Source organism: Sinohyriopsis cumingii, chromosome 3 (genome assembly GCF_028554795.1).
Source record: "Sinohyriopsis cumingii isolate HCF-2022 chromosome 3, ASM2855479v2, whole genome shotgun sequence".
Lineage (NCBI taxonomy): Eukaryota > Metazoa > Mollusca > Bivalvia > Unionida > Unionidae > Sinohyriopsis > Sinohyriopsis cumingii.
The window spans coordinates 84454673-84467338 of record NC_142963.1 but is presented as its reverse complement, the minus strand read 5'-3'; the positions used below and the strand labels follow the sequence as shown (position 1 = coordinate 84467338).

Here is a 12666-nt window from a genome sequence, read left to right as displayed (position 1 = left end):
CGAAGTAAATATGATCAGTGTATACTAATAATAAATCTTTATCGACACCGGTATCTGTATTTGACCCCCATTTTCATGAGCGCAGCCATTAACCTGCCACGTGATGCATCAGCCATGATGATTTTGAAATGAACATTAGATAACACGCGTGTTGCAATCAAAACACTATCAATCTTTTTTTTACATGATGTCTTTGCTCGAATTCTCTTAAACACTGACATTTACAGCGATATAAAATATAAAAGGGGTGGAGGCAGTTCACGTTCCGTCAATGTGTGTTGAAATGATTGTCAAATACTGAATGTAAGAAAGAAATCGATGTGTGAAATACAAGGACAAGTGCCTGAAGACTGTATGTATAGCTCCATTTAAACTTCGTTATATGGCGTCATATGGACAAATGAAGCTTGGGTGGATTAATACCATAAATGGCAAAACAATACTAAAAACCGGTTTTGTTTGTTCTGAACATTTTTTAGGCTGAATGCCGACATAAAGAAACCCATTCCCAAAGCTTAAATTGGAATACGAAAGCAAAGCAATACCTGGTCGGCGCAAACTCCTGAGAGAACTGTCTGTTCAAAACGTAAATTAGAATGCACTAGAAATAATCAGGATCATCATAACATAGTTTTTTGGAAAGTGAATAAAATAAGTATTTCGGTAGGTGGTGAGGTTTTATATATATATATATATATATATATATATATATATATATATATATATATATATATATATATATATACATATATATATATATATATATATATATATATATATATATATATATATATATATATATATATATATATATATATATATATATATATATATATATATATATATATATATATAACTTTAATTTTTTATTTGTCCAAGTCTGTAATTTAAATGGCACGTTCATTAACGTCAAAAGCATGACTAGAAATCGTCAACCAACATAAAACTCTATTGCTGTAAATTAGAAGTCACAGGCGCATACATATTTTTAAAGTCTTGCAGAACACTAGGCGTTATTCAATTTCATCATCCCTGCTTGACATTGTGTTGTCTGCATTAAATGTACGTAGTCTTGTAACATGGTCATTCACATTATTATCATCATACTTTACAGCCACAAAATTGTGGTCATCTGCACTAAGCTATACAAGAAGTCTACATTTCCTAAGACCAGTGCAAATCATTGTCATATGTATTTGCATATAGAACCCCTTTCTTCTTAGGAATCGTACACTCATTGCCACTCTTTTATAACTAAAGTTCATCCGATGTGGTTCAGTTAGTAGGCATTGGACATTTAATTTCAAAGAGCGTGTTTGGGCTCGGCAACAACCAGTTTTCTTTCACATAATCATATATTTTCTATTACAGAATATTCATTATAATGTAAATATTGTTCTCTGACACTTCACTTTGAAGCCTATATTTTGTGAAGTTATTTCCTGCACATTTGGAATGTTCTCTTATAAAATTTGTACAACCAATGGAATCCTTTATAAGAATTTGGCGTACACAGCTTGCAGTAATCCAGAGTTTTCTTGTATATTTCCATTGTGTACTTTCACTTTGCGCTATTGCAATCAGTTTGCAACTATGCAATCCGAGCATTGTCGCGAGTTACATATTTTTCGTTTACAGTCTGGGAAGAACGTACATCTATTTTTAGGATCATTTTGCACACGCTACGTTAAATCGTGTCAATATGGCCACTTTGAAAGTAAATGTAAATGTAGCCTTGTAAACTGTTGTGGTATTTCAAATCGCCACCACCGACATATTTTGACGAAGTTTAATAATCTTAAATGTCACCCTATGTCTCATTTAACCCGTTTCTGTACTTTAGAAAAATTCGCTGGCATCTGTTATTACAAGTAATTCTGTTAATTTTTTTTACTCACTGATTCGTTTCGTTTACAATCTATTTACTAGTGATATGGCGGACGCTACTGCTACGCACCTAGCTAGCGATATCAGTACAACGAGTGATAATTAAAACGTGTGTATAGCTGTTATTAACGTGATCAGCTAGCTATACAACCTTTAGCCGTGAAGTTGTTTACATGGTCCCAATCAACACAAAATACTTGTTTCTTTCAGACTTGTATAATACCGGTCATGTTGATGCGATTTCATATTTCGCATTCATTCGCTCATATACACGGTACTTTGAGTTGATGGATTCTGAATTTTTACTGTATCAGGAAATAAGTTAATACACATAAAACATCAAACATTACATCCGGTGTATTTATATTTGTTCCAGAGCTATAAATAGAACTAGAAAATTGGAGAATTAACAAATATACTTGCATCAAAAATTACCTTGCGAAAGTGGTAACGTTAGATAATAGTTATGATTTTAGTACTTAGCCTAATAACAAAAATATTTTGCAACAATTTTAGTCAAGAAAAATGGGAAACGGGGAGAAATTCTCGTAACGTCAGGCTGACCCTGTGCATGTATATGCGTTAGGTGATTGATCTTATTCTTAACGTACGTATATTATGGTGTAACAAAACTGACAAAATGGTCAATGTTGCACGTGCATATGCAAACAGCTTACCGAGTATTGTCAGAGTGGGCTGGAAAAGGGAGAAGCAAAACAGGTGTTTACGCCTTACCAGGGTCACTCGCCATTTCTATACTAATTTTTTTAATGAAAAATTATGCTACGTTTTACACTATTTAGAGTATTTCACGGCACCTCGCCATGATACTTGGTGTCGGTCAAAAGTTAAAAAATTATAAAGGTAAAGAAATTGCAAAACAAACACCACCACCCAAAGAAAAGAAAAAAAAAAAAAAAAACGAAGTCAAAGGCTTCCAAATGAACGTAAACAATTATACAACCCTTAAAATATATTCCGCAATCAAAGTGAACACATTTAAAATTTTAATTGTGAACTTTTAAGTGGAAGTGGGACACATTTTCAAATTTGCCGCGTCACTTAGTGCGATCAAAATTTACTTTTGATCCATAATACCGAAATTTCCGAAACCTTAACAGACCGAACTAAACGATATGTGTGTGTTTCATTAGTAACATAGTCATTTGAAATAGGCGACTAGGCAGGAGTTTGAAGAACACAGTCGTTATATCGTTTGTAAAATTGGTTTGGGAAGGGATAGAAGTAATGAACATCAGGCACTGGAATATTAAACAAAAGTGAAAATGATTATTGTTGATGTAAGAGTAAAAGTTCTTTTTCAGTGATTCGAAATCCATACTGCGTAGAGGTCCTGGCAGACCTCGGAAAAGAAAATTCACAGTAACAGAGGACACTGGTCGTTGTGGGTGAGTAGATCGCTCATTAAATTCGATGTGCTACTTTCGCAAATTAAAATCCCAATCGCCGTTGTTCTAAAATTCAAGCACATGCCATGGATTCGTCGTTTAACGGTTTGTGAATATAGCAACTTAAAAATTAAGACAAATCTCGTTTCATTCTGAATAAACTCACTTGTAATTCAAACAAATTATTTTTCCTTCTAAAAGAACCCATCCACCCAACTATGCATCCACCCTTCCATCCGTCCACCTCTCTTCTGTCTGTCCATCTATCTCGTTATCTCCAAAGAGTAAAATACGCAGTATCTCATGGGGAAGTCTTAATTCATTTGATTTTAGCCGAATAGGAGAAAAGTTCAGCATCAGATAGCAGAGCTGAAAATACAAATGTTGATATAGATTGAGTTCACTGAAGTATAAGATCTATAACATCTTTGTAATTAAACAAACAGGTACTGAATAAGCCCCATCTCGTGGCATTGAACAAAAGTACCTTTGTTCAGTTTCAGTGGACGACACTTAACGAAACTGTTCAATCGTCTACGACGTAGTCTTTTGTGACGCTTAGGACAGAGGTTGAAAACTGATCACTGCGCACAGCTTAATTGTTCAAAATCCTTCAAAAATAAGAATGCTTTGTTTAGAAGAGACACGCACAGAAAAGGCTTAAAATATATTGCGTTGCTAATTTGTTAAGCTTCACATAAAACTAATAGTTGTCTGGATTTTGCGACACATTTTACGCCCTACTGAACCAGGCCACTGTGTCACCCATGATTTAGGTCAATGTTATCACGATAACAAACTGAAGAAAAAAAATTGACTTTGGCAATAAGGAAATAAGAGAAATGATGTCTAGCTGTAAACGCTCATTCTTTTTATTGGTTCAGTTATTATGTTGTCATAATTACAAAACATAAAGACTTTCTCTTATGATAAGAAAATGCAGACGTTGCCGATCCAATTATAATATTGTGTGCTTATTGTTGATGTTGTTATTCACTAAGAACGACGAGGCTATTTATAGTTTTGATGCACACACCCTAAGCTTAAAATATTAAAACATGATGCACACATAAGTATGCGTGTAGCATAAACTGAATGACACGTGACTATTATTTTATAGGAAGAAAACTTGGGTTGCAGGTTTAGGCTATCTAGGTAGACGAAAGAAAGTATTAGGATATTTTTAGTTTAATAATTTTTGACTCCGACGCTGTATTGTCGCGGCAAACAGGGTTTCACGAATAATGTTGAACACGCGCTGTCCATCGGCAGTTTGCAGATGTAAAGTTATAACCAGGAAAGACGCAAATCTGTAAGAGCAGAATTCCTGCAAAAAATGCTAATATTTAAAAAAAAATCTACATCGAAAACCACTGAACATCACATTTTTGTAAGGTACATTCAATTCCACTGATACAAATCTCTTGTCAAGTTAATGTATATCCACATTGGTCTTGATTACGAACTATATTCAGTGTATTGTCTGATGTTTGACGACTATAGGTCATATACTGATGGTGACATAGATGTCCTTACAAGGTTAAGCTGGAAATTTCATTCCATGGCAGCAAATATGGATCACAATTTACAAAACGTTGTTTATAATCCTACTTATCCTATATAAAAATAAGAAAACTCACTTAATTTTTCAAATCAGTAATATTTCAGTAATAACAACGATAATATTGATAATAGATTCATTTATATAAAAATATTTCTCAGCCCACATTGCACTTAAAATTCAGACAAAGTTATATAATATTTTTTCATTTTAGTTTCTACTGTTCTTATCTTGGATTTCAATTTACCTGACGTTAGCGTCCTTAGATCCTTTATTTTGAAATACTTAGCTAGGGTAAGCGTTGACATACCATCTTACCGGTAAGTTGAAATTTATGTTTATTATATAATAAGTGCGTGCTACCATACTTAAGTTAAGCAAATACCGCGATAATATAGAGTTGTTCCCCCATGATAATGTAATTTTGATTAACCTCCATAAGTATTTTTGTTTACATTTATGCGATTGGATTTACAGATATTTTTGTTATTAGAATATATAAAGGAAATGTCAGAATCTACACAATTTGTAACAAGGCAACAATAACAACGGTTTTAATATGCACCGATAACAACATTAAGTGCCGCGATAATACAGCTTTCCAGGCTACGTGATCAGCCTGCGTTCAGTGATTATGAGAACTGTCTTTTTCACAGGGAGTACAAGCAAACTGTAAAGATTAAGAATGGAAAGCAGGAGTCCAGTCCTGGTCACAAGAAAAAGAGACTCGCTGAAATGCTGGTTGATCGTGTTTTCCGAAAAACGGGAAGTTCATTCAAGGTACATTACAAATAATTGGATGGAAACAGTACGAGTAGGTAGACGTGTATGTCTACGCGATTTCAACATATTTTGCAATGACAAACATACAAACGAAATAAAAATATTGTAGAAGGTAATGAAATTCTAGCATCATTTTGATTATAAATCCAACGTCTCTTTGCTCTTTTCCATCCGTTTTTGTTCGGAAAAAGTTGTTCCATTTATAATGAATGTGTTTATCATTGATTGTTACTTTTTATTTATTTTTATTCTTTCACTGTAACGTACCTTTCAGTTTAAATCTATTAAATTACGTTTCTTTACAATGACAATGTACTTATATAAAATTTTCAGCAATGTAACAAACCGAATAGTTTTCCCCATTTTGGGAACTTTATTTTAATAGATTTTTTAACACTTTTTATTTTGAATACAAACATATTTCCATTTTTTTGGCAGATTCCTTTAAGCAAAAAGACAAATTTGATTGCACCGGCAAGAATAGAATTTCATGCTGGCGTGAACAAGGCAGAAAAGCTAAACGCTGGTGAGACATCTCATCTCATTCTGGTCATCTCATCATAAAAATGTTTAAAATAATATTATCAAATATTTTTTTAACAGTATATTACACAATTCAAGACATAAATAAAGTTGTAAAATTGTGGGATATTTTATTATACCATGTCTGCATATATACTAGTGCTGTTTCAGGCAAGTTATATAGGATGGATACAAAGAATAAAAAGCTTGATAGAATAAATGAAAAGGAGATCATCAATATGTTAATGTATTATACTAATTTAATCCAATTAACGAGAAGCACTGCATGAGCAAAATGACAGCTAAATTATCAAATTTGTTTCAGTCAAACCTAAATCATCAGTCGATATTGCGAGGCTAATCAAGAAATCGAGATTATCCCAGTGGAATGGGAAAGACAGAAGCTTTTGGGGAGGTATACACAATTTGGAAAGACATTTTATGTCAAATTCCATCTAAGTAAAAGAACGTCGATGCTTTAGCGTATTAAATGCTTCTTTAATTAGAGGATATATATAAATGCTCAGGTGCACATTATATCAATTAAAAAGAAATGTTACATGGATTATTATTTGTTTACCATATTCATAGACAAATATATTGAAATAATAGATAACGAATTGACATCTACTTTCTGTCAAATTCACACATTAGTGTCTGATTGATATGTGATTTGTACATGATAAATGAGTATTTGATTACAAAGTTTTGAGATGAAAATACCTGTATGAAATTAAAATCATAATGTCAAATCGATAGGTTCCTCAATTATATATAATTTTAATGTTTTTATTCTTCAGGATTTTGGAAGAACAAAGATGAAAAGAAAGCCACTGATTCATTTAAAACGTCTGAACCAAATACAGTTAAACAATTTCAGGGTGAGATTCATATCTTTTGCAATATTTAAATTTCATATTTACTATTTTATTTCCTGTTTCCAGTATACATTAAAAAAATACACAAAATCTCAAAGATGTGTTTTTATTTAATACTTACCACTGACCAAAATATTTCTAAAAAAAACAATAATGTTTTTTTGTTTGTTTGTTTGTTTTAGGATTTCCCGTCACAAGTGGTCTTGGACTTTTAGCTGAATATGCATCAAAGTCAGTTCCAGAGAAGAAAAAGAAGAAGAGGAAAGAAGATGAGGGTAAGTTTAACATTACTGTTATACATAGATACATACATACATACATACATACATACATACATACATGCATACATACATACATACATACATACATACATAACATAACATTGCATACATACATACATACATACATACATACATACATACATAACATAACATTGCATACATACATACATACATACATACAAACATAACATAATATTGCATACATACATACATACATACATACATACATACATACATACATACATACATACATACATACATACATACATACATGCATACATACATACATGTACATGTACATACATACATACATTGTTATGTATATTTGATTTAATTTATATTTGATTTAAAATAATTGTCTATTTGTAAGTTTTAATTTTTTTTATTACTTTTAATTTCATTACATGTTAACGTAATGTAATTTTGTTTACTAAGAATTTAATATTTTCCCGAAAATTCAGTTTGACCTGAATCTTTTGATAAATACCTAACAATAGAAACTGTTTCTATTTCTGACTTAGTTTCCAACCTTGATTCAGAAATCACTGAGACAAGTAAACAACTATTTATTTTTATTTTATTCTCGAGTAAAACGAATTTTATTTTTATCAAGGTTGTACTAGGAGTACGTAATTTTTTATATGTAAACAGTCTCTGTTTCGCAATTCTGGGTTTTCCGAAATTGCGCACTAGTCAGGTTTTATACTGATGTCTCATACAGAATTCTTGGACAAAGATCTTTATTTAAATTTTATTCGGAAATTCAAACACCGGAATATTTTTGTCTGTGGAATTAAATAGAACTGTTGATGATACAGCGCCATTAAAGCTACAGTTTACGTCATCGCCTTCTATTTTGGATTTTTAGTACGGACGCGAACTTGAATTCATTAGAACATTTCATTACCAGGACTTCTAAAATTGAATTCGTGGATTAGTCTTGGATTATTTTTGGATTTGATTCTTAAAACCGTTAGTTTTTATTTTTTCAGGGAAATAAATTATTTGTTAAATTTTTCAGAGCTTGTTGTTTTCACTTTATTTTGTCGCTGTTTATTAGAGCCTAAACTAGTAACATAGGAATTGGGGCCTCGTCCGGGATTTTTCAAGTTTGGCTAAAATATTTCAGAAAACCTTGTTTTTTTTAAAATTTGAATTCCCCATGTTTTTGAAATCTTTAGTGAAATCGGCAAGAATTTTCTAAAATGTCATCAAAAGTGGAAATCTTTCTTTCAAATTCTAGCCAGGACCAGTTAGACCTTTTCAGAAAAGATGAATTAATTTAATTTGCCAGAATATATGATTTTTCTGAGGTAAAGGCTTCCTTAACGAAGCAAGAAATAAAAAATACTGTGGTCCAGTACTTGGTAGAAAGGAGTGTTTTAGATAAAAGTACTTTGGTTTCGATCAGTAAATCTGTATCAGACTCTGACATACATGTAAAGGAATTAGAATTAAAATATAAGATGGAATTGGAGTTGAGGAAGCTGGAACTTCAGAAAGATAAAGAAGAAAAACAAACGCAGTTGTAACTGGAATAAGAGAAAGAAAGTCAAATATGTGTGTGTGTGTGTGTGTGTGTGTGTGTGTGTGATTTGGATTTTAACGTAGCTTTTAAAAAAATTCGGTAATATTGCTACGATGTCTGCAGTCTGACAGTTTTTTAGTGATGTCTAGCACTGGGGCATCATGCAGTACGATGTCCCACCCAGTTATATCATTCTGATAGCGGCCGACCAGTCCTATTACTAACCTTTAATGCTGAGCGCCAAGCGAGGCAGCTGTTTGTACCATTTTTGCTAGTCTTTGGTATGACTCGGCCGGGGATCGAACCCACGACCTCCCGCATCCGAGGATGAGGCACAAACCACTAGGCCACCGGGGCGCTTAAAAAAAATATGTAGTTAAAAAAATCAAAACAAATGCAGTTACAAGAAAAACATATGCAGTTATATAAGGAAGAAGAGGGAAAGAGATGGAATATCAATTTAAAAATGAAAGAAATGGAGCTGGCAAGTGAAAAGCACATTTCCACTTCAAATACAAATTTAAGTGTCGATGTTACAAAGAATATTAGGTTAGTACCCCCTTTCAGAGAAAATGATGCAGACATATATTTTCCTTATCTTGAAAAAGTTTCTGAAAATTTAAATGACCTAGGGTGCATTGGACTCAATTATTACAATCTGTACTTATTGGTAAATCTAGTGATATTTACCGATCACTGTCATTTCACCAAAGCGGTGACTATGATGTGGTTAAAGAATGCATCTTAAGGGGTTATGAGTTGATCTATGAAGCTTTTGGGCAAAAATTCAGAAAGTATAAAAAAAGAAACTGGATAAACTCATGTCGAATTTGCTAGAGAAGAAGAGCAGTTATTTGATAGATGGTGCTTAACCAAGAAAGTTGAACAAGATTATGAAAGTCTCAAACAACTTGTATTACTTGAAGAGTTCAAGAACTGTGTCCATAGTGACATTAAGACTTATATTGACGAGCGTAAGATCGAAACCTTGGAAAATGCTGCTTGTGCTGCTATTCTTGAACTTTTGTAAATAAGACTTCCATTCCGTAGTTTGATGGCAGAAAAGTATTTCAGCCTAATATTAACAGGACCTTCTAAATCTGAAACTGGCACAACTTTTAAAAAATCAAGCTTGACCAAAGATCCTTGTCTCTTCCTACGTGTACCTATTGTAAGTTGTAAGAAGAACGGACACGGTATTTCTGATTGCTGCAAATTGAAAAATAGGCATCAGAATCAAGACAGACGTATTCCAAATGCTCTTATTTCCAAGAGATCAAGGTCACGGTCATATATTGAAAGCAGTACATTTGTTAAGTCTAATAAACCCCATACTGATTTTATTATGGATAATTATGAACAATTCATATCGAAGGGTTCTTTATCACTCTTGGGTGATTCGGCCAATCCAATCGCTATTAAAATTTTAAGGGACACAAGGACTTCTCAGTCTCTTATTGTCAGGTACTTTGCCTTTTTCTGAGAAGTCTTCTTCTAATGAGAGTGTTCTTATTCAGGGAGTAGAGTGTGGCTTTGTTAATATTCTTCTCCACTGTGTAAATTTGTCATCAAACTGAATCTCAGGACCCATGAAAGTCGCCACAGTGTCTGTTTTACCCGTTGAGTATTCATTTATTACTAGGCAACGACCTAGCTGGAGAGAAGGTTGTGGTTAATCCACTTGTAACTGACAAGCCTTGCTTGGATCAGAAAGTCGATCCAATTGAAAAAGAATTCCCTGATTTATTCCCAGCTTGTGAAATTACCAGAGCTGTGGCAAATAAAGCTCTTGAGAATGTTTTGATCAGGAAAGTATTCCTTTAGCTGACACATGTATTGGACAAGCTTTTGATGAGGTCTCTTTCACTTGTTTGGATCAATCAGAAGGTGTTGATCACTGTGATAACTACTCGTTCTCTTTATTCTAGTCAGAGTGACAAACGAAAATCACTTGTGGAGCAGAAAAAGATCCTAATATCTCACGTTTGTTTCAACGAGCTATTAGTGAAACTGAAGCTACTGAAGTTCCTGTCTGTTATTTCCTTAAAAATGGAATTGTTATGAGAAAATGGAGACCTCCGGATGTACCTGTTGGTGATGAAAGGCCAGTGAACTATCAAAACCTTACAGACAGGAAATACTTAGTCTGGCCCATGAAACTTCTTTGGCTGGTCATTTAGGGATTACTAAGACTTATCATAAGATCTTGACTCACTTCTAATGGTCAAAAATCAAAAGTGATGCTTGTAAATACTATAGATCTTGTCATACTTGTCAAGTGTTAAGAAAACCCAATCGGAAAATACATAAGTCTCATCTACAACCAATTCCTGCCTTTGACGAACCATTTATGGTAGATTGTGTTGGACCCTTACCTAAGACCAAGTCAGGTAACTAATACTTATTGACCATAATGTGTGCGTCAGCAAGGTTTCCAAAGGCAATTCCTTTGAGGAATATTAAAACTTTGATAAAAATATTTGAACTCAATTTGGCCTTGACAAATCTGTCCAATCTGGTCAAAGTTCAAATTTTAGGTCTGGAACTTTCCAGCCTATTATGCCTGATTTTGGCATTCAGCAGCTCAAGTCAAAAGTGAAATTTGACAGAACTGCAATAAAGAGAACGTTTGAGTCTGGTAAAAAGTTCTGTCTCTCTTGCTCATTCTTCAAAAAATTTCTTCAGTTTTTATATTACGGCCTTTACAAAGTTAAGAAGAAAATGAAATAGTTCAATAATATTAGTGTTCCTGGGATCTAAATAAATTATAGGAGTACCAGTATATTGAAAGAGATAGCCAGGTTAAACATGCAGTTAATTTAGTTGTACCTGTCACATTCAGTGAAGATTTGTGTGAAGGAATATCATCGGATTCTACCGATTTTGGAGTGACAATCTTCGGAATTCAGAAGTTATGAAAGATCTGGACCGGAAATTTTCACATTTGCAAGATCAAGAAAGAAATGAACGTAAACAGTTATTAATTGAATATGAGACCTTATTTCCAGATGTTAATACAAGAAGGAACAACATTTTCCATGACGCTGAAATTGTAAATTCCAAACCTGTGAAACAACACCCGTACAGGATGAACCCTCTCAATAAACATGAATACTTGAAAATTGAAATTCAGTATTTGCTAAAGAATGATTTTATAGAGCCCAGTAAAAGTGACTGGAGTTCACCATGCATACATGTTCCAAAACCAGATAAAACTTTCCGTATGTGTACTGATTATAGGAAAGTGAATAGTGTGACAAAAACAGATTCATTTCCATTACCAAAAGTCGATGGCTGTATTGATAAGATCGGAAATGCCAAGTATGTCACCAAATTTGACCTTCTGAAAGGATTTCAGCAAATTCTACTAACGAAAAGAGCAAAGGAAATTTCGACATTCGTGACTCCAGATGGACTTTATCAATATAAAGTAATTCCGTTTGGGATGAAAGGGTCGCCAAGTACTTTTCAGCGTCTCGTGAATATGATTACCTCTGGTCTAGACAATTGTGATGCTTACATCGATGATGTCATCATCTACAACGACACATGGAAAGCACCTTTTGCAACAATTCGGAAACTCTTTGACAGACTCGCAGATGCAAGTTTGACAATTCATTTATCCAAAAGTGAGTTCTGCCGTGCTAGTGCAACTTTTCTAGGACATATCGTGAGACATGGACACGTTAAACCAATAGATGCTAAGGTCAAGGCTATCTCTGAATTCCCTGTGCCTGTTAGTAAAAGGCAACTTATGAGATTTTTAGGTATGGCTGGATACTATCGGAAATTTTGTTCAACTTTTTCTATAATTGCT

The 12666-nt window shown here is 33.4% G+C and overlaps 1 protein-coding gene across 6 annotated transcripts in view; it reads left to right on the top strand.

The window, feature by feature from the left end:
- Positions 1–12666, top strand: part of LOC149803225 (uncharacterized) — a 114044-nt gene that overhangs the window by 81901 nt on the left and 19477 nt on the right. For 5 of the 6 annotated variants that reach the window (XM_089952856.1, XM_089952854.1, XM_089952852.1 and 2 more), the window contains 6 exons: positions 3213–3296; positions 5514–5637; positions 6079–6166; positions 6488–6577; positions 6963–7043; positions 7223–7315. In XM_089952856.1, coding sequence (XP_089808982.1) covers positions 3213–3296; positions 5514–5637; positions 6079–6166; positions 6488–6577; positions 6963–7043; positions 7223–7315 — 560 coding nt within the window. The remainder of the gene's footprint in view (positions 1–3212; positions 3297–5513; positions 5638–6078; positions 6167–6487; positions 6578–6962; positions 7044–7222; positions 7316–12666) is intronic. The other variant, XM_089952855.1, reaches the window with a different exon arrangement.